Here is a 21,945-nt window from a genome sequence, read left to right as displayed (position 1 = left end):
GTTCCTGTTATTCTTCTGAAAGAAACAGAATGAGTGTGTTACAATGGTAATGCCAATGGTAATGCCAGGAGAGGCAGTATTAGTTCTGTGTTACATTAATGTGTAAGGAAGTGGAAGAAGTGTGTGTCCTGTAGGAGGCAGTAGAAAATGGATGCTCATGTTCTGTACATGCCCTGAAAGAAAGGTTCAGTAAACCAGTGCAACGATACTCCGGTGTAAGGCTCAATTATTGTATTTTTATTTTTTGAAGATGCAACATCCATAATTTGCCTTTTTGGGGGGTTGGAATATGTTCAAAAGCTAGATTTCTGCATTCTGTCACACACACACATAGCTACATAAATGGCTCTAAGTGCATTCATGTGTTGAATAAACAAAGATTACATGTTAATGTTTTGTTAGTACCCTTATTTCATTGTGTTACATTTTACCCCAGGATATGTTACAACTAACCCAGACTGGGTTAATTGTAACATTTCACTCTTTGTGTTTGAGGCCATACCAGGCAATGGGTAATTGTGCTGCAGAGAAAATAGCTGCACTATTTAATAGCAGAGACATGTAAATACTTTGCATTACATTTTGAATCCACTACCTTAAAAGAGCTTCAATATACAGACAGAAATGTCAAAAATGTTACAACTATCCCCGGTCTCCCCTACTTGACTCCCTGGTATAACTCTCAAACACATAGCTTAAAGCAGATAACTCATAGACAACTGGAGAGGAAGAGCTGGAGAGGAAATGGGCAAATTTAGAGCAAATATAGAAGATCATCCTTTAGCCTAGAGAATCAGTTTGCTGCTTTATAAGAAAGAACTCCGTAAAGCTAGAAAAATCTTACTATTCATCATTAATTGAAGAAAATAAGAACAACCCTAGGTTTCTCTTCAGCACTGTAGCCAGGCTGACAAAAAGTCAGAGCACTGTTGAGCCAACTCTTTAATGTTAACTAGTAATGACTTCATTAACTTCTTCACAAATAAAATTTTAACCATTAGAGAAAAAATTACCCATAATCATCTCACAGATGTAATATTATCTGCAGCTACTGTCAGCACCACTGACATTCATTTAGAGTCTTTTTCTCCAAATGATCTTTCTGAGTTAATTTCAGTAATTACTTCCTCCAAACTATCAACATGTCTTTTAGACACCATTCCTACAAGACTGCTCAAAGAAGTCCTGCCATTAATTAATGCTTCAAGCTATCTCTAATAATCAGCTACATACCAAGGGCTTTCAAGCTGGCTGTAGTTAAACCGTTGCTTAAAAGGCCATGTCTTGACCCAGTGGTCAATCTTCATTTGTTTCATATCAAAAATTCTTGAAAGAGTAGCTGTCAAAGATCTCATAGATCATCTGCAGAGGAATGGCTTATTTGAAGAGTTTCAGTCAAGTTTCAAAGCCCATCACAGCACAGAAACAGCTTTAGTGAAGGTTACAAATGATCTTCTTATGGCCTCTGACAGTAGACTCATCTCTGTCCTGCTAGACCTCAGTGCAGCTTTCAATACTGTTGACCATAATATACTATTAGAACGATTAGAGCACGCTGTAAGTATTACAGGTACTGCTCTGCAGTTGTTTGTATCATATCTATCTAACAGACTCCTCTTCACACACTGAGGTTAATTATGGAGTTCCACAGGGTTCAGTGCTAGGACCAATTCTACTTACATTATACATGCTTCCCTTAGGCAGTATCGTCAGAAGGCATAGCATACTGTACATTTTCACTGCTAGGAATGTCTTAAAGACATAAAGACCTGGATGGCCGCTAACTTTTTGCTCCTTAATTCAGATAAAGCTAAGGTTATTGTACTCGGCCCTGAAAATCTTAGAAACATGGTATCTAACCTGATTCTTACTTTGGATGGCATTACCTTGGCATCCAGTAACACTGTGAGTGACCTTGGAGTCATTTTTGACCAGGACATTCAATGCACATATTAAACAAATATGTAGGACTGCTTTTTTCCATTTGCGCAACATCTCTAAAATGAGAAATATCCTGTCTGAGAGTGATGCTGAAAAACTAGTTCATGCATTTATTACTTCTAGGCTGCACTACTGTAATTCATTATTATCACAATGTCCTAAAATCTCTCAAAAAAGCCTTCAGTTTATCCAAAATGCTGCAGCAAGAGTACTGACAGGGACTAGAAAGAGAGAGCATATTTCTCCTATATTGGCTTCCCTTCATTGGCTTCCTGTTAAATCCAGAATTGAATTCAAAATCCTGCTCCTCACACACAGGCCCCATCCTATCTTAATGACCTTATAGTACCATATGACCCCATTAGAGCACTTCACTCTTGCACTGCAGGCTTACTTGTTGTTCCTGGAGTATTTAAAAGTAGAATGGGAGGGACAGCCTTCAGTTTTCAGGCCCCTCTTCTGTGGAACCGGCTTCCAGTTTGCAATCTCTGCATCGAATCATACTTATTAATCTCTGCCTCTCTTCCACAGCATGTCCTTTATCCCGCCTTCCTTCTCTAACCCCAACCGGTCGCAGCAGATGGCCCCACCCCTCCCTGAGCCTGGTTCTGCCAGAGGTTTCTTCCTGTTAAAAGGGAGTTTTTCCTTCCCACTGTTGCCAAAATGCTTGCTCATGGGAAGTCATATGATTTTTGGGTGTTTCTCTGTACGTATTATTGTAGGGTACCTACCTTACAATATAAAGCACCTTGAGGCGACTGTTGTTGTGATTTGGTGCTGTATAAATAAAACTGAATTGAATTGAATTGAATTATACTCACCTCAGCTGATCATCCTAATCATTAGGATGCTACTTCATATAATATAATATATAAAGCATCATAAAAAGAAGTTTACATATGCAGTAATGATCACTGATTCATTATTGACTGAGCTGTGGATTATCCTCTGATATTACTAATAATTGGAGTGGGGGATAATTGAGAATATATGATGGTGATAATATCTAAATCACCCAGCACCTAAGAAATGAATGTAAGAGAGAGGAAAAGGAGAAAAGAAAAAAAAATACTAGGATATGTGACTTGCTATAACTATTGGCCCAGTTTACATATTATGGTGGTTATATACTTCCTGTCCACTTTTTTAGTTATACCTGTTGCAAATATCTAATCAGCCGCTCAGCGCATTTAGGTATGTAGGTCAAGACAACCTGCCGAAGTTCAAACTAAGTATCAGAATGCGGGACGTATTTCAGAAACTGTTGATCTACTGGGATTTTCCTGCACAATCTCTAAGGTTTATCAGAGATATAAAATATTGGTGAACAGCAGTTCTCGATGAGAAAATACCCTGTTGATGTCAGAGGTCAGAGGAGAATGGCCAGATTGCTTCATGGTATCCTTATACAATACAATACTTTATTGTATTACATTATACTATAGTTTACACCCTAGATGGAGGCATTCTTTATGTTAAAGTTAAGATCCATGATGGGAGTTTTAAGTCTGTTTTCCCTCACTGTATAAAAGGAAGCTTGGATACTGTGTAAAGTGAGTGAGGGAGAAGCAGGTCAATTCCATTCCATTTATCATTTATGGCATGCAGCCAGAGTGTAAAGTTCACAGATGAGCCATGTTGTAGAAGCATTTGAGCTCTTTGAATGATGTTTACTTTTCCTTTTGAGGATGTACACCACTGCAGACTTCATGGTAAAAACAGAAGACAAGCGTGCCTGAGGTGGACTCAAGTGCTGAGCTCAGCTCATTCAAGTGTGCTTGAAATTCAGTGAAAAACAAAGCTTCATGAATAAAGAGCTTTAAAAATGTTCCTGGCTTCACTCTGAAGCTCACTACATGCTAATTTTTCAATTCCTTCTTTATCAGTACCTGCTGAGGACATGAAGTACCTTTGTCTTTGTGAGTCTCCAGTGTATACAAAACATTTACACTGTTATTTGCGGCCCGTGTTATATTACATTACCAAATGTTATCCAGTTATGGTTTTGTCTGCACTTTTTTTTCTTTCATTTTGTTCTAACGTAAAGAAATACTCACAGTGAGAATGACAAAAAAATAGAGACAAAACACATCCACAAACAAGCAAAATCATTCTACACAACACAAAATAACTTTACACAAAGGAAAAGGAGCAGAAAGACACACAAACCCTGAAACTGTTTATATTAGTCCAACACATGCCTCATATGAGCACCACTGTGTGTATTTTTATACTGAATGTTGTCAGTGTTTACTCAGCTCTGTATATTTAATAAGCTCTGATAAGAAAAACACAGGCTTCATCCAAGGTACACATGCATTATCAGACTCAATGAGCACTCAAAGATCAAATTCTGTGGTGACAATAGAAATTTACATTATAATAAGTGACACTGCTTACATGATGATATAAAGTGCATTTACTCAAATACAATACTTAATATAAGAGGGTATTTCTACGTTGTGCTACTTTGTACTTTTTATCTTCTTATAATGATGATCCAGTGATACAATGTATTATTATTATAATACAAATAATGACTTTATCTGTCTGTCTGTCTGGAGGTGAAGTGTGATTCTCAAGTGAAAGTGAAAAAATTCTTTCAGCACTATGGAAAACAGCTCATTCAAAACAAATCAGTTTCCAGGCTCTCGTGTAGCACCACTTTACATGTATTAAATCTGAATTTATTAAACACTGGCTGCACATGCCAGACACATGCCTGATTAAATGCTTTAGATTCATTGACTGCAGGTTTAAAACCACATAAATATGCCTGAAAGAGTAATAAAATGCAAATATCAATTAAAATCAGAAAACTGTGACGTGAGTGAAAATATATGTGTAAGAAAACATATCAACTTAATTTTTATATGCGAAGGTTAACAATGAATGAATAATTTAGGGATCAGATATACACATGCTGAGTGATGATACATTAGTGTTGAATGCAATTTTCTGTCAGGCTGGAGTACTTTCTGTTTTGTTGGTGAATTGGCATAATCTCATCTACTTTTTAGAGTAACTAGTACTGTAAAAAAGTCTGGAGCCACCCTCCTTCAAGGAGCATTCTAGTAATTTTTAAGAATAAAAAAGTGACTGGAATCAAGAATAAGCCAATTTTGTCTAAACATAACAGAAAACTAAGCAAAACACATAATTTCTTTCCATTTCTTTAGTTAAATCTATGAAAAATGTCAAACAGACAAATAATTACCAGACCTGAAAAGTATATAAAAGAGATAAACAGCATCTGAAAGTCATACCCTTAAGAAATAGGAAAGACCTGACATGGGAACTGATTTGCAAATCTGGACCTCGAGTCTACTTTTTATTGAAGCCTCAACAGAAACAGTCCCAGTCAAAGGGTGGCTGTCTAGAAGCCACCTTAAAGGAAGGGAAATGGGCTGGGCAACAACTGGACTGAAAATCAGTGGCAACAGGTCTTATGAAGTGATAAATCAAACAATGCTGGTTCAAATCAACTGATAGGTCAGGAGAGAGGTGCAATAGTGAGTTTTTACACCCAGCTGTAAAATACAGATTGAAACTCTGTCATCGTTTGGGCTGGACTGATAACATCTGAAGCGGGTGCCAGTGCTGTGGATCTTGACAAAAATGATAGAAATCAACCATCTGTTTGAGTTTGTCTCACTGTACAGAACCATCTGGAGAACATCTGGCTTAATTTTTCAGCATGACAATGATCTCAAACACGCCGCAAATGCAGTAAAAGCATACCTCAATAGAAAAACACTATCAGTCATGGATTGGCATCCTCAGAAATCGAACCTCAACATTACTGAAGCAGTGTGGGATCACCTTGACAGAGAACAGAATAAAAGACAGCCAAAGAAGAAGAAGCTTTAGATGTCCTTCGAGAAGCCTGGAGAACGATTGCTGATGACTGCTTAAAGAAATGAAAAGAAAGTTTGTCTAAGAGAGTTCAGGCTGTGGTGAAGAAAAATGTTGTTGACTTTGGAGATTATAAGAATTGTACATACTCTGTTTTGTCATTTATGTTTGCACATTTCATTAAATCACTGCTCCTGTTTCCCATTTTTCCTAGCAATATATAAAGACAAGTTATTCATTATGTAAATAAACCAACCCCAACTCCAACTCCAATCCTTTGACCGGTTTAAATGAGTCAAAGTTCAACAGGATGCGCCAAAAATCTGATGTCAGTATTACAAACAGCAGTTTCCCTTTAAAATGATCAGACATACCTGTTGTGTTTCTGAAGACTTCGCCATTTTGGGTTGGGAGTGTTTTTTTCAGTATTCTCCGATATTTTACAGAGCAAAGACTAAACTGACTAACCAAAAGAAAGAGGAGACTATAGCAAAGTTTTCTTTATTTAAAAAGTTATTAAGCAGTGCAATTGCAATCTGTAGTACAAATTCAAGGCGCAGTATTTCCAGGAACACAGGTAACAACAGGCAAAGGCAAAAATACAAAGTGAACCTGAGCTGCAGAGTAGTAGAGAAGTATGGAGGCTGAAGGCTGCTTGGTTGCTGTTCAAAAAGTTTTGAATAACAAAAAAATAAAATACAAAATCTGTCCTTGGCACCAGTGTGAGTCCAGTTACATCATTGAAATACAAAGTAAGACAAATTAAAAAACAAACAAACAAATAAAATATGATATGCATGTACAAAAACACAAATATTAAATCCACTTTTTCCTCAGGATTCATTACTGACGTTTTTCAGTGATGTTATTTCAGTGAGATGAGCCTGACTTGCTGTGGTTGGAGCTGTAACAGTTAGCATCTCCTGCGCAGCTGCAGGACAGTTTTAATGCACAGGCTGGCAGCGCTGTGCTGGGTCCAGGCTGGAGACCCTGTCACACTATGAGTGAGTCCCTGCTCAGTGCAGTGCTCTGTTAGGGAAACATACCAAGAGCAACATATTAGGAACTTCACTTTCATGCTCATGCAGGGTTAGCACAGCCTGGGGACAGAGCTTTGTAACCATGCACAGAAATCATGCAATACTGCAGTGGTTGCCACCTTGCTCATAGAGGAAGAAAGACTTTGGGATATTTAGAAAGCCAGAAAGCCTGTGTGTAATGGTTGCATGCTAGGCTGTGTTATAGAGGAATAATGCGCTTTCATTCATTATCAAAAATTAGGTTAGAAAAGCCACTGCTACATAAAGTCGTGTAGAAACAACACAAAATGATTTAGTGTTGACACCACAAATCTAAAATCCACAATACATATTATGTACATAACACTGAGAGACATTATTAAAGATATATAAAAGATATTAAAGGACAAGGCAGATGTTTTTTTCTCTATATTTCTTACTGTCAACAAATCTCATGTAAAGCTCAAACCAGCAGTGTTAGTTTACGCACACAGTGCTTCTGTAAACGTTGAAACCAGCTTTAGCAGATTTTGGGAAAGCATAGCTTATAACATTTATCGGCTATTTTGTTTTATAAACCAGCTCAAAAGCTTGTTAACACAAATATATAATCACAGGGAAGCAACTCACTGATTTAAATGACTTTAAACATTGCGTGATAGTGTTTCTTGCTTTAACCTAATAGGAAGGTAACAGTAACTCATATAATGTTTGGTTACAACCAAGGTATGCAGAAGAGCCTTTCTGAAAACACTACACGTTGAACCTTGAAGCAGATCAACTGCAACAGCCACTCTTGTCAGCTAAGAACAGGAAACTGAGGCTACAAGTCACACGTGCTCACTAAAATTGGACGGAGAAAACGTTGTCTTGAATGATGAATCTTCATTTCTGATGCGACATTCAGATGGCAGAGATGGAATTTGTTGTAAACATAAAAAGACAGATCTATCCTGGTTTATATCAACAGTTCAGGACATGGTGATGGTGCAGTGGTGTGGGGAAAGTTTTCTTGGCACACTTGAAGAGCATTATTTAAATGCTACAGTCTACCTGACTGTGTATTGTTGCTGACCATGTCCATCTTTTTATGGCCACTTTGCACATCTTTTGATGGGTGCTTCAGAAGTGTATAGTGGAATATTGTTTTTAAATTTATATAAGAGATAAACAGCTGAATGCTTATTTATACAGCAGTCAGCCTTGAAGTTACATAATAGGTCAACCGGACAGTTGTTTCCAACCATGTGATAAAAGCAAGTGAGTTGCTCCCTTTTAGCTCAGTTTTGGTCTCCACCAAGTCTTGTAGGGATATACTTGGTTGTCTGTTTCATAACTGCTCCACTTACTATGAAAGAAAGTGTGCTAACTCTACTGCTTTAGTACTGAACATATAACAGTATGTGTGTGGACTATAAAATAATAAGAGTGATCTGAAAAACAATAAAACATTGACCTGATTGCAGAGCTGTGGGCTACTACAAAGCTACTGCTAATTAATTGGGGGTTTGTCCATGAATCCGTTTCAGTACGGAATAACCTGGAAACAAACAATAGGTCCCAACTCGACTCCAATTATATCGATATATAAAGTTCACCTGGAAACATTTTTACTTACTATTTTTTTTCATAGCATCATGATGATGAATGTGGGATTAAGTCAGGATGAACGATAGTTTTTAAACTACATAAACCTTTTGAGGACATTAATTGACAGAAAGGAATAATTCATGACTTGATTACACAGACAGTTGTTTCTAGACTGACACATTGCTGGTTTTATGCTTTTTACAGTATTTGCTGACAGTAAGACGAAAATAGGATATCACCAGATTTGTCCTGCAACAGTTTACAGGATTTCAAGGCTCTTTTTCCTGAAGAACAGAAGAGGAAGTCCTTGTTCCTGCTATAAGTAACTCACCAGATTTCTGCTCCTTTCTCTCTCCTCTCTGCCCCCTTGCAGTGTGTGGGACATTCCCTGGTTGGGGCGGGTGTAAGAGAAGGGCTTCATGGCTGCCTCTGTGGTCCTGTACCTCTCTGATCTGGGAGGTTCTGCTGTGCGGTACCGCTCTGTAGTTTGGTCAGCCCTGCGGTATCTCTCAGCCTCGAGCTCAGAGTACGGAGGCAAAGAGTCCTCATCTTCTGGGCGGTTGCTAGGTGAACGGCTGTAATAACTATCGCTGCCCTTTCCTCTGGAGCTGCCTTTAGAGGGAGTGTCACTGTCCTCGTCCATCCTCCCAGCACCTCTGTCCCTTCCCCGGCCCCTCGTTTTACTCTCAAGCATGCTGTTGAGCAAGGTGTCATCATAGGCTCTGCTTTGGGGCAGTCGAGACGGGCGATCACTGTCCCACGTGTCCCTTCTCTTTTGCAGTACTGGTGACGGGCTGCGGCGCCCCCAGCCATCATGTTCATTTCTATAGGAGCGCCTGGGAGGGCTGTAATCCCGCTCATAAGGCCGGTCTGATGGCGCACCCCGACGTCCATGTGCGCTATAAGACCGAGCGAATTCCTCCAGCTCATCCAGAGAGCCCGTGCGCCCTCTTCTGCCCAACGTCTTTCTCTGCAGGTTCTCCGATCGGCAGTTCCACCTACAGCGAGAAGCAGCCCACGCTATACATGTTAATAACAGAACAAACAAAACTGGAGAAAACATTTATCTCACCAAGCAGCAACCTCCAGGGCTGACAAATGAAGCCAATTTAGAAAACCCTTGTAGACTCCCATGTTAGCTACTTTTAGCTGATCCCTTATTCTCAATGGGTCACTACAGCGGGATGCTCTGCACGTTTGACAGAGGAATTTGTGTCTCCTCCCAGGATCAAACCAGGGATCTTTCATTTGTTGGGCAAAAGTGTAAACCACTACACTAAAAGCCATTACTGCAGACAATGTTTACATCCTGGTTTAATTTTGCTTTTTAACAGCTCTTTCAACAATTTTTTAAAATGGTAATTACCTGTATTAACGTTCTATTCATGAACAGTTTTGGTGAGAGAAAATAGTCGTAGAGTAACACGTCACTTTCAGGAGGTTTACATTTGGACTGCTTTTACTTACAAAGGGGGAAAAAACGTGCAGCCACGTTTGCTGCAGGTGATGCAGTGAAGTACATTGAATAGTGGATCAATTATAATTTATTGTTTCTACTGGCAAAATTACATTCCTTAGCAATAATTTGTGGTTGACAAAAAAGTATTTCAGCCATTTTTTATGGTGTTATTGTGTTTTGCCTATGAATATCTTTGGATTCACTTTGTTTCAAGCAACATAAAGACGTCACCGTGACACATCTACTGTCAAATGTTTTCTGGCATTAAACAGTAAACACAACAACCTGATAGAAACTCTTCAGAGGGAAGCATCTCTCCACCTTACCTGCGGTCCAGTTCATCATCTGAGTGGTTAATTCTGTCTTGTCTGAGTCTTCGGCTTTGTGTAGGTGGAGCTGCTCTCCGCACCGACAGGTCATCGAGGTCTGCGATAGGTGGAAGTGCTTTCATCTGGACCGCCTGAAAGGTGTTTCTGAAGTCTGTAGTCCCTCCATCATGAAGCGAGCTGAGCTCTGATATGCTCCTGGCTGCTGGGACAGACACATCACTAACATGATATTTGCTGTTTATACTAATAAAGTCATTTTGAATGAACAGCGGGTGGTATAAAGGTATGAATGCATTCAAGGAAGAATAGGATCAGACGATGTTTTTTATTTTTCTAATTAAAAAAAGAATCATTAGGGAACAAATTAATTAACATTAATATGACAAATGCACGATCTGTCTTTGTTATTACTATTATTATTATTATGAACACAGGAACTGCAGTGTATCCCAGACATTCCACAGTGATGCCATTAATGCTCCATACATGTGCTCATATTTCCAGCCTCTATGTGGGATTCAGCTGATCTATTTTGTACAACTGTGAAAAATAATCTACACCTTTAGATTATTAAGGTTATAAATTTCAGGACAATGTAAAAAAAACTAATCTGGTCCTTCTCAAGTTCTAAAATTACCTCAGATGAACAACAACACGTGACATATTACACTGTATTGTTATTTATTTAGCAAAAAACTAACCCATAAAGCAGAGCAGTTTGTGAGAAAAATATGTACACCCTTACTGCCTCCGTAGTCATTAACAGTGCATCGTTCCACCGTGAGAAAGATTATTTACAAATTTAATCTTCCCAAGTGGCCTTTCCAGCAAATTCACCCTAATTTCACACTGCTCAGACCCTCTCCCTCTACAGGCCCCAGTCAGCATGTTAAACGTTGGAAGTCCAGACTGTAGAATTAGAAACAGACTGAACAAGTGTGACATGCTTGGAAGGGCTGCCAGGTACAAGCATCTTCTCTCTAAAAGCAATATTCTTGTGGAAAGGTTTGGAAAATTGCTTCTAAATAAACCTCTAGACTTTTAGAACAATGTTCTTTGTACACATGATGCCATGGTACTGGGACTTTACCCAGCCTTTTTTTATTCTTTCCTTTATAATTGTGTGGATGCTTTAAGCATCCACACTATTGAGTTCCTGTTTCTCTTTATTGTGTGGATGCTTTAAGCATCCACACTATTGAGTTCCTGTTTCTCTTTATTCTTTATTGTGTGGATGCTTAAGCATCCACACTATTGAGTTCCTGTTTCTCTTTATTCTTTATTATTCTTAGGACTTCCGTACACTTTTCGCCGTGGAACTACTTCCACAATTTTTGTGCTATTTTCACCGTTCAAACTTTAAACTATTCAGCTATTTTTGCTAATGCCGGCTATGACTTTTGCTATTTTTAACTATTATACTTTTTAAAATATTCCACTTTTTTCCTTTAATTTGTCCCATTGAAATGAATGGGAAACTTCTGCAATTCTGCTAAAATTTGCTTGTTTTTGAAACTTAACTACTTCCTCATATTTTCACCTAGAACAACCATTCAAACTTTAAAATGTTCACAAATTATTGGGCTATTCAGGTATGATTCAGCTTTTTCAAATCTTTTACTGTTTTACTTTTATGCCTCTTAAAGTTTTGAGTTGCAAAATTGTGATTTTTCACAAAATACATGCGTTGTTATGGTTGCTATGCTCTTGGCTTCCAGTGTGCCACTGAAGCTTTTGCAGTCTTCTCTTCATGTCCGAACAACTGTTTGCTACTTGCTCAATTTTCACTCAACTTCCACACATTATACATCAAAACGTAGGTATTTTTGCTGGCTTTCAGAAAATGTCACTATCATTGTTGTGGTATTCATAGAACTTTCGCAAATCTCCTCAGACCAACACAATGTCAGAAAACTCTCCATATAAAGTCAATGGAGAGTTTGTTCAAAATCACCGCTGCATTTCTGTAATGAGAGGCATATTCGAATCGTCATATCTCCTTAACGAAGCAAAGTTAAGACATGAGGCTTGTCCCCGAATATCTTCAGACACCCCTGACGCTCACAATTCAAGAATTTCTTTCTCACCTATTACCGTTCTGAAATGAGTTGGACTTGTTTGAGGGTAGGAAATTCGTCCTTCGCTCAGATTTCTTCAGATTTCAAACTGTGGAAATGAACCACTTTTTTCTCTCGTCATAACTTTTTGTTGGATTTCCACAGAGACCTGAAAATTTCCATGATTGTTCACCAAAGCCTGCTGTCTCTTACGGTGAAAGAATGATATCGATACTCCAAATAGATTTCAAGTCACAAAGCGTTGTTTGAGGGCAAGTCAAGGCAGTTTTTGCTTCGCTCTACTCAGTTATGGTGCATTAGAAGTCAAATATCTTTAATAATTCATATTTTAATGATAAATTGTAAACACTGGAAGATTCCCCCATCTCTTCTGAACAAAACGGCGTAAGAATGACCGCTCTAGCCCCTACGGTTTGGAAATTATGGTAATTTGTTTGAGGGGAGTCATCACTATGAGAAATAGGCTGCAATAATCCTGTGCCTCTCTGTGCTGCGTGTGTAAAAAGAGGCACATGTTTTGGCGGGAAAAAGTACACAGGCTCTCTGATTGGTGGATTCAAATTCAGCAGCTCCCAGGCTGACCTAGAAACTTACTTCTCTCTCCCTGTGCATTTTTTTGCTGATTTTTGTCATTTAACAAGTATATTTGAGGGACCCTTAGCATGTTCAGCATTTTTTCAGCTGTCCATTTTGCTTTTCCAATTTTTCTGTTTAACTTATTACTATTGTGCTAAATCATACTATTTCTGCTATTTTATAAGATTTGTGCCTAATATAGTATTTCTGCTAAATTACAGTATTTCTGCTTTTTATACTATTTGTGCTAAAACATAGTATTTCTACTAAATGTAGTATTTATGCTTAATCATACTATTTCTGCTTTTTATGGGATTTGTGCCTAATATAGTATTTCTGCTTTTTATAGGATTTTTGCTCAAACATAGTATTTCTACTAAATGTAGTGTTTATGCTTAATCATCCTATTTCTGCTTTCTATAGGATTTGTGCTTAATATAGTATTTCTGCTAAATTATAGTATTTCTGCTTTTTATAGTATTTGTGCTAAAACATAGTATTTCTACTAAATGTAGTATTTATGCTTAATCATAGTATTTCTATATATTTCTGCCAGGTCCCCAAGCAGCCAATCCTCTGTGAGGACTTAGACATTCAAATTTTCAAATCAGGGCCTGCACGGCTTCCCAGCCAATCATATATGTGTCCTGAGGCTTTCAAATTTGCATATTGGGGCCTTCATGGCTTCTAAGCCAGCCAATCATATCTGAGGGCTGAGGAATTCAAATCCACAAATCAGGGCCTGCACGGCTTCCCAGGCAGCCAATCATATATGTGGCCTCAGGCATTCAAATTTGCATATTGGGGAATTCGTGGCTTCTAAGTCAACAAGTCATCCATGTCGTATATCTCTAAAAATTCACATTTTAATGATAAATTGTTAACACTGGAAGATTCCCCCATCTCTTCTGAACAAAACGGTTTAAGAATGACCGTTCTAGCCCCTACGGTTAGGAAATTATGGTCATTTGTTTGAGGGGAGTCCTCACTATGAGAAATAGGCTGCAATAATCCTGTGCCTCTCTGTGCTGCGTGTGTAAAAAGATGCACCTGTTTTGGCGGGAAAACGTAAACAGCCACTCTGATTGGTGGATTTAAATTCGGCAGCTCTCTCCCTGTGTGTGTGTGTGTGTGTGTGTGTGTGTGTGTGTGTGTGTGTTTAGTGGGAGAGGGAGGACCCTGCCCTTATTTGGCAGCATGTCATTGTAGGATTTAAATTGAATATAGTTAGACTGGTTGACTGAATTGGATCTTGTGTGTGTGTCTCTCTGTGCATGTGTGTTTCCTCATGTCTACATATTTGTAATTGTGTGGCTGTCATAAATTTTTTTTCAGATTTTTGTCATTTAACAAGTATATTTGAGGGACCCTCAGCATGTTCAGCATTTTTTCAGCTGTCCATTTTGCTTTTCCAATTTTTCTGTTTAACTTATTACTATTGTCCTAAATCATACTATTTCTGCTATTTTATAAGATTTGTGCTTAATATACTATTTCTGCTTTTATAGAATTTGTGCTTAATATAGTATTTCTGCTTTTTATAAGATTTGTGCTTAATATAGTATTTCTGCTAAATGTAGTATTTATGCTTAATCATATTATTTCTGCTTTTCATAGGATTTGTGCTTAATATAGTATTTCTGCTAAATTATAGTATTTCTGCCAAATTATAATATTTGTGCTAAAACATAGTCTTAATTTAAAATTACAATATTCATAGTTCATCACAGTGTCTCTGGTAAATCACAATATTTCTGCTCTGTTGTACTATTTTTCTAAATCATAGTGTTTAAGTATTTTTGGCTAAATATATTCTTTCTGTTATCTTATACTATTTCTCCTAAATTCTTGTATTTTTGAGAAGTTATCATGTTTCTGGTAAGTTACAATATTTCTGCTAAATTCTGCTATGCTATTGTATCTCTGCCAAGTATTATGTTTCCTCTAAGATATTGCAGTTCTGCTAAGTTATTCCATTTTAGCAAACTTCTTTTGCTTCTGCAAAGTTTTTACAATTTCTGCAACTTTTCAGCTTTTTCAGCTACTTTTTGCATACAGCTTCAGCTTTAAGCATCCACACTGCATTTTCGCAGGAAATGCAAATTTTTCTAGTTATTCTTAGGACTTCCGTACACTTTTCGCCGTGGAACTACTTCCACAATTTTTGTGCTATTTTCACCGTTCAAACTTTAAACTATTCAGCTATTTTTGCTAATGCCGGCTATGACTTTTGCTATTTTTAACTATTATACTTTTTAAAATATTCCACTTTTTTCCTTTAATTTGTCCCATTGAAATGAATGGGAAACTTCTGCAATTCTGCTAAAATTTGCTTGTTTTTGAAACTTAACTACTTCCTCATATTTTCACCTAGAACAACCATTCAAACTTTAAAATGTTCACAAATTATTGGGCTATTCAGGTATGATTCAGCTTTTTCAAATCTTTTACTGTTTTACTTTTATGCCTCTTAAAGTTTTGAGTTGCAAAATTGTGATTTTTCACAAAATACATGCGTTGTTATGGTTGCTATGCTCTTGGCTTCCAGTGTGACACTGAAGCTTTTGCAGTCTTCTCTTCATGTCCGAACAACTGTTTGCTACTTGCTCAATTTTCACTCAACTTCCACAAATTATACATCAAAACGTAGGTATTTTTGCTGGCTTTCAGAAAATGTCACCATCATTGTTGTGGGATTTATATAATTTTGGCAAATCTCCTCAGACTAACACAAGGTCAGAAAACTCTCCATATAAAGTCAATGGAGAGTTTGTTCAAAATCACCGCTGCATTTCTGTAATGAGAGGCATATTCGAATCGTCATATCTCCTTAACGAAGCAAAGTTAAGACATGAGGCTTGTCCCGGTATATCTTCAGACACTCGTGACGCTCACAATTCAAGAATTATTTTCTCACCTATTACCGTTCTGAAATGAGTTGGACTTGTTTGAGGGTAGGAAATTTGTCCTTCGCTCAGATTTCTTCAGATTTCAAACTGTGGAAATGAACCACTTTTTTCTCTCGTCATAACTTTTTGTTGGATTTCCACAGAGACCTGAAAATTTCCATGATTGTTCACCAAACCCTGCTGTCTCTTACGGTGAAAGAATGATATCGATACTCCAAATAGATTTAGAGTTAGAAAGCGTTGTTTGAGGGCAAGTCAAGGCAGTTTTTGCTTCGCTCTACTCAGTTATGGTGCATTAGAAGTCAAATATCTTTAATAATTCATATTTTAATGATAAATTGTAAACACTGGAAGATTCCCCCATCTCTTCTGAACAAAACGGTGTAAGAATGACCGCTCTAGCCCCTACGGTTAGGAAATTATTTTCATTTGTTTGAGGGGAGTCCTCACTATGAGAAATAGGCTGCAATAATCCTGTGCCTCTCTGTGCTGCGTGTGTAAAAAGAGGCACATGTTTTGGCGGGAAAAAGTACACAGGCTCTCTGATTGGTGGATTCAAATTCAGCAGCTCCCAGGCTGACCTAGAAACTTACTTCTCTCTCCCTGTGCATTTTTTTGCTGATTTTTTCATTTAACAAGTATATTTGAGGGACCCTCAGCATGTTCAGCATTTTTTCAGCTGTCCATTTTGCTTTTCCAATTTTTCTGTTTAACTTATTACTATTGTGCTAAATAATACTATTTCTGCTATTTTATAAGATTTGTGCCTAATATAGTATTTCTGCTAAATTACAATATTTCTGCTTTTTATACTATTTGTGCTAAAACATAGTATTTCTACTAAATGTAGTATTTATGCTTAATCATACTATTTCTGCTTTTTATGGGATTTGTGCCTAATATAGTATTTCTGCTTTTTATAGGATTTTTGCTTAAACATAGTATTTCTACTAAATGTAGTGTTTATGCTTAATCATCCTATTTCTGCTTTTTATAGGATTTGTGCTTAATATAGTATTTCTGCTAAATTATAGTATTTCTGCTTTTTATAGTATTTGTGCTAAAACATAGTATTTCTACTAAATGTAGTATTTATGCTTAATCATAGTATTTCTATATATTTCTGCCAGGTCCCCAGGCAGCCAATCCTCTGTGAGGACTGAGAAATTCAAATTTTCAAATCAGGGCCTGCACGGCTTCCCAGCCAATCATATATGTGTCCTGAGGCATTCAAATTTGCATATTGGGGCCTTCATGGCTTCTAAGCCAGCCAATCATATCTGAGGGCTGAGGAATTCAAATCCACAAATCAGGGCCTGCACAGCTTCCCAGCCAGCCAATCATGTATGTGGGCTCCAGGTATTCAAATTTGCATATTGGGGAATTCGTGGCTTCTAAGTCAACAAGTCATCCATGTCATATATCTCTAAAAATTCATATTTTAATGATAAATTGTCAACACTTGAAGATTCCCCCATCTCTTCTGAACAAAACGGTGTAAGAATGACCGCTCTAGCCCCTATGGTTAGGAAATTATGGTCATTTGTTTGAGGGGAATCCTCACTATGTGAAATAAACTGAAAGAAGCAGGTCTATGTCTCTGTGCTGCGTGTGTAAAAAGATGCACCTGTTTTGGCGGGAAAACGTAAACAGCCTCTCTGATTGGTGGATTCAAATTCAGCAGCTCCCAGGCTGACCTAGAAACTTAGTCCTCTCTCCCTGTGTGTGTGTGTGTGTGTGTGTGTGTGTGTGTGTGTGTTTAGTGGGAGAGAGAGGACCCTGCCCTTATTTGACAGCATGTCATTGTAGGATTTAAATTGAACATAGTTAGACTGGTTGACTGGATTAGAGCCTGTGTTTGTGTGTCCCTCTCTGCATTTCTGTTTCAATAAGTTATTACTATTCTGCTAAATCATAGTATTTCTGGTACTTTTCGGTACTTGTGCTAAATACAGTATTTCTGCTAAATCATACTATTTCTGCTTTTCATAGGATTTATGCCTAATATAGTATTTCTGCTAAATTATAGTATTTCTGCTTTTTATAGGATTTGTGCCTAACATAGTATTTCTGCTAAATTATAGTATTTCTGCTTTTTATAGGATTTGTGCTTAACATAGTATTTCTGCTAAATTATAGTATTTCTGCTTTTTATACTATTTGTTCTAAATTATAGTATTTCTGCTTTTTATAGGATTTGTGCTAAAACATAGTATTTCTACTAAATGTAGTATTTATGCTTAATAATAGTATTTCTATATATTTCTGCCAGGTCCCCAGGCAGCCAATCCTCTGTGAGGACTGAGACATTCAAATTTTCAAATCAGGGCCTGCACAGTTTCCCAGCCAATCAAATAAGTGTCCTGAGGCATTCAAATTTGCATATTGGGGCCTTCGTGGCTTCTAAGCCAGCCAATCATATCTGAGGGCTGAGGAATTCAAATCCACAAATCAGGGCCTGCACGGCTTCCCAGCCAGCCAATCACATATGTGGTCTCAGGCATTCAAATTTGCATATTGGGGAATTCGTGGCTTCTAAGTCAACAAGTCATCCATGTCATATATCTCTAAAAATTCATATTTTAATATTAAATTGTCAACACTTGAAGATTCCCCCATCTCTTCCGAACAAAACGGTGTAAGAATGACCGTTCTAGCCCCTACGGTTAGGAAATTACGGTCATTTGTTTGAGGGGAGTCGTCACTATGAGAAATAGACTGCAAAAATCCTGTGTCTCTCTGTGCTGCTGCGTGTGTAAACAGATGCACCTGTTTTGGTGGGGAAAAGTGCACAGCCTCTCTGATTGGTGGATTCAAATTCACCAGCTCCCAGGCTGACCTAGAAACTTACTTCTCTCTCCCTGTGTGTGTGTGTGTGTGTGTGTGTGTGTGTGTGTGTGTGTGTGTGTGTGTGTGTGTGTGTGACAGAGAGAGAGAGAGAGAGAGAGAGAGAGAAAGGCTTTTAATGGGATGATCTCATTCTAAGATTTAAATTCAATATATTTAGACTGGTTGACTGAATTGGATCTTGTGTGTGGGTCTCTCTGTGCATGTGTGTTTCCTCATGTGTACATATTTGTGATTGTGTGGCTGTAATAAATTTTTTTGCAGATTTTTGTCATTTAACAAGTATATTTGAGGGACCCTCAGCATGTTCAGCATATTTTCAGCTGTCCATTTTGCTTTTCCAATTTTTCTGTTTAAGTTATTACTATTGTGCTAAATCATACTATTTCTGCTATTTTATAAGATTTGTGCTTAATATACTATTTCTGCTTTTATAGGATTTGTGCTTAATATAGTGTTTCTGCTAAATGTAGTATTTATGCTTAATCATACTATTTCTGCTTTTCATAGTATTTGTGCTTAATATAGTATTTCTGCTAAATTTAGTATTTCTGATTAATTATAGTTTTTCTACTAAATCATAGTACAGTATTTCTGCTTTTTATGGGATTTGTGCTAAAACAAAGTATTTCTACTAAATGTAGTATTTGTGCTTAATCATACCATTTCTGCTTTTTATAGGATTTGTGCTTAATATAGTATTTCTGCTAAATTATAGTATTTCTGCCAAATTATAATATTTGTGCTAAAACATAGTCTTAATTTAAAATTACAATATTCATAGTTCATCACAGTGTCTCTGGTAAATCACAATATTTCTGCTCTGTTGTACTATTTTTCTAAATCATAGTGTTTCTGTAATGTTTAAGTATTTTTGGCTAAATATATTCTTTCTGTTATCTTATACTATTTCTCCTAAATTCTTGTATTTTTGAGAAGTTATCATGTTTCTGGTAAGTTACAATATTTCTGCTAAATTCTGCTATGCTATTGTATTTCTGCCAAGTATTATGTTTCCTCTAAGATATTGCAGTTCTGCTAAGTTATTCCATTTTAGCAAACTTCTTTTGCTTCTGCAAAGTTTTTACAATTTCTGCAACTTTTCAGCTTTTTCAGCTACTTTTTGCATACAGCTTCAGCTTTAAGCATCCACACTGCATTTTCGCAGGAAATGCAAATTTTTCTAGTTATTGTGTGGATGCTTTAAGCATCCACACTATTGAGTTCCTGTTTCTCTTTATTCTTTATTATTGTGTGGATGCTTTAAGCATCCACACTATTGAGTTCCTGTTTCTCTTTATTCTTTATTATTATTTTTATTATTATTATTGTGTGGATGCTTTAAGCATCCACACTATTGAGTTCCTCTTGGGACTTCCGTACACTTTTTGGCACTTAACTACTTCCACAATTTTCAGTCGATTTTCACCGTTCAAATTTTAAACTATTCTGCTATTTCTGCTAATGTGTGCTATGTCTTTTGGTATTTTTCACTATTATACTTTTTAAAATATTAAGCTTAATTTGTCCCATTGAAATGAATGGGAAACTTCTGCAATTCTGCTAAAATTTGCTTGTTTTCGAAACTTAACTACTTCCTCATATTTTCACGTAGAACAAGCATTCAAACTTTAAAATGTTCTCAAATTATTGGGCTATTCAGGTATAAATCAGCTTTTTCAAATCTTTTACCGTTTTACTTTTATGCCTCTTAAAGTTTTCAGTTGCAAAATTGTGATTTTTCACAAAATACATGCGTTGTTATGGTTGCTATGCACTTGGCTTCCAGTGTGCCACTGAAGGTTTTGCAGTCTTCTCTTCATGTCCGAACAACTTCTTGCTACTTGCTCAATTTTCACTCAACTTCCACAAATTATACATCAAAACGTAGGTATTTTTGCTGGCTTTCCGAAAATGTCACTATCATTGTTGTGGGATTTATAGAATTTTGGCAAATCTCCTCAGACCAACACAAAGTCGCAAAACTCTCCATAGAAAGTCAATGGAGAGCTTGTTCAAAATCACCGCTTGATTTCTGTAATGAGAGGCATATTCCAATCGTCATATCTCCTTAACGAAGCAAAGTTAAGACATAAGGCTTGTCCCAGTATATCTTCAGACACTCCTGACGCTCACAATTCAAGAATTTTTTTCTCACCTATTGCCGTTCTGAAATGAGTTAGACTTGTTTGAGAGTAGGAAATTTGTCCTTCGCTCAGATTTCTTCAGATTTCAAACTCTGGAAATGAACCACTTTTTTCTCTCGTCATATCTTTTTAATGGATTTCCACAGAGACCTGAAAATTTCCATGATTGTTCACCAAAGCCTGCTGTCTCTTACGGTGAAAGAATGATATCGATACTCCAAATAGATTTAGAGTTAGAAAGCGTTGTTTGAGGGCAAGTCAAGGCAGTTTTTGCTTTGCTCTACTCAGTTATGGTGCATTAGAAGTCAAATATCTTTAATAATTCATATTTTAATGATAAATTGTCAACACTTTAAGATTCCCCCATCTCTTCTGAACAAAACGGTGTAAGAATGACCGTTCTAGCCCCTACGGTTAGGAAATTATGGTCATTTGTTTGAGGGGAGTCGTCATTACGAGAAATAGACTGCAAAAATCCTGTGTCTCTTTGTGCTGCGTGCACCTGTTTTGGCGGGAAAAAGTGCACAGGCTCTCTGATTGGTGGATTCAAATTGAGCAGCTCCCAGGCTGCTTGACTGAGCATGAAACTTGCTTCTCTCTCCCTGTGTGTGTGTGTGTGTGTGTGTGTGTGTGTGTGTGTGTGTGTGTGTGTGAGAGATAGAGAGAGAGAGAAAGCCTTTTTATGGGATGATCTCATTGTAAGATTCAAATTCAATATATTTAGACTGGTTGACTGAATTGGATCTTGTGTGTGTGTGAGAGAGAGAGAGAGAGAGAGAGAGACCCTCTTTAGGGCAGCATCTCATTGTTGGAAAAAATATAATATATTCAGACTGGTTGACTGGCATAGACCCTCTGTGTGTGTCTCTCTCTCTGTGCATTTGTGTATACATATTTGATTTTGTGTGTATCTGTTGGCTGTTCCTTCTTGTTTTTTAAATTTATTTTTATTTCTTTATTTTTTTTCACAGGTGAATAACAATTAGTTTTGAGGGAACTTAACCATGTTCCGTTTTTTTTTCAGCTTGTCATCTTACATTTTCCAGTATTTTCACTTAAGTTATTACTATTCTGTTCAATCATAGTATTTGTTCTAAATCATTGTTATTATGCTATATTGTAGTATTTCTGCTAAATCATACTATTTCTACTATACTATATTTTTCTTTCTAAATATAGCATTTCTGCTATATAA

At 37.1% G+C, this 21,945-nt stretch overlaps 1 protein-coding gene across 5 annotated transcripts in view; it reads right to left on the bottom strand.

The window, feature by feature from the left end:
• Nucleotides 1-6,281: 6,281 nt before the first annotated feature.
• The window catches only part of ildr2 (immunoglobulin-like domain containing receptor 2), a 114,216-nt gene continuing 98,552 nt past the window's right edge, over nt 6,282-21,945 (bottom strand). For 3 of the 5 annotated variants that reach the window (XM_082507279.1, XM_082507277.1, XM_082507280.1), the window contains 3 exons: nt 10,191-10,395; nt 8,737-9,403; nt 6,282-6,825 (listed from right to left, as the gene is read on the bottom strand). In XM_082507279.1, the coding sequence (XP_082363405.1) occupies nt 6,790-6,825; nt 8,737-9,403; nt 10,191-10,395 (908 nt within the window). In that variant the 3' untranslated portion in view covers nt 6,282-6,789. The remainder of the gene's footprint in view (nt 6,826-8,736; nt 9,404-10,190; nt 10,396-21,945) is intronic. The other 2 variants (XM_082507278.1, XM_082507281.1) reach the window with 1 other exon arrangement.

This window comes from Aulonocara stuartgranti, assembly GCF_965226115.1.
Source record: "Aulonocara stuartgranti genome assembly, chromosome: 16".
Taxonomy (NCBI): Eukaryota; Metazoa; Chordata; class Actinopteri; order Cichliformes; family Cichlidae; genus Aulonocara; species Aulonocara stuartgranti.
Note: the sequence above shows the minus strand (reverse complement) of the source record. Positions and strands in the feature narration are given on the sequence as shown.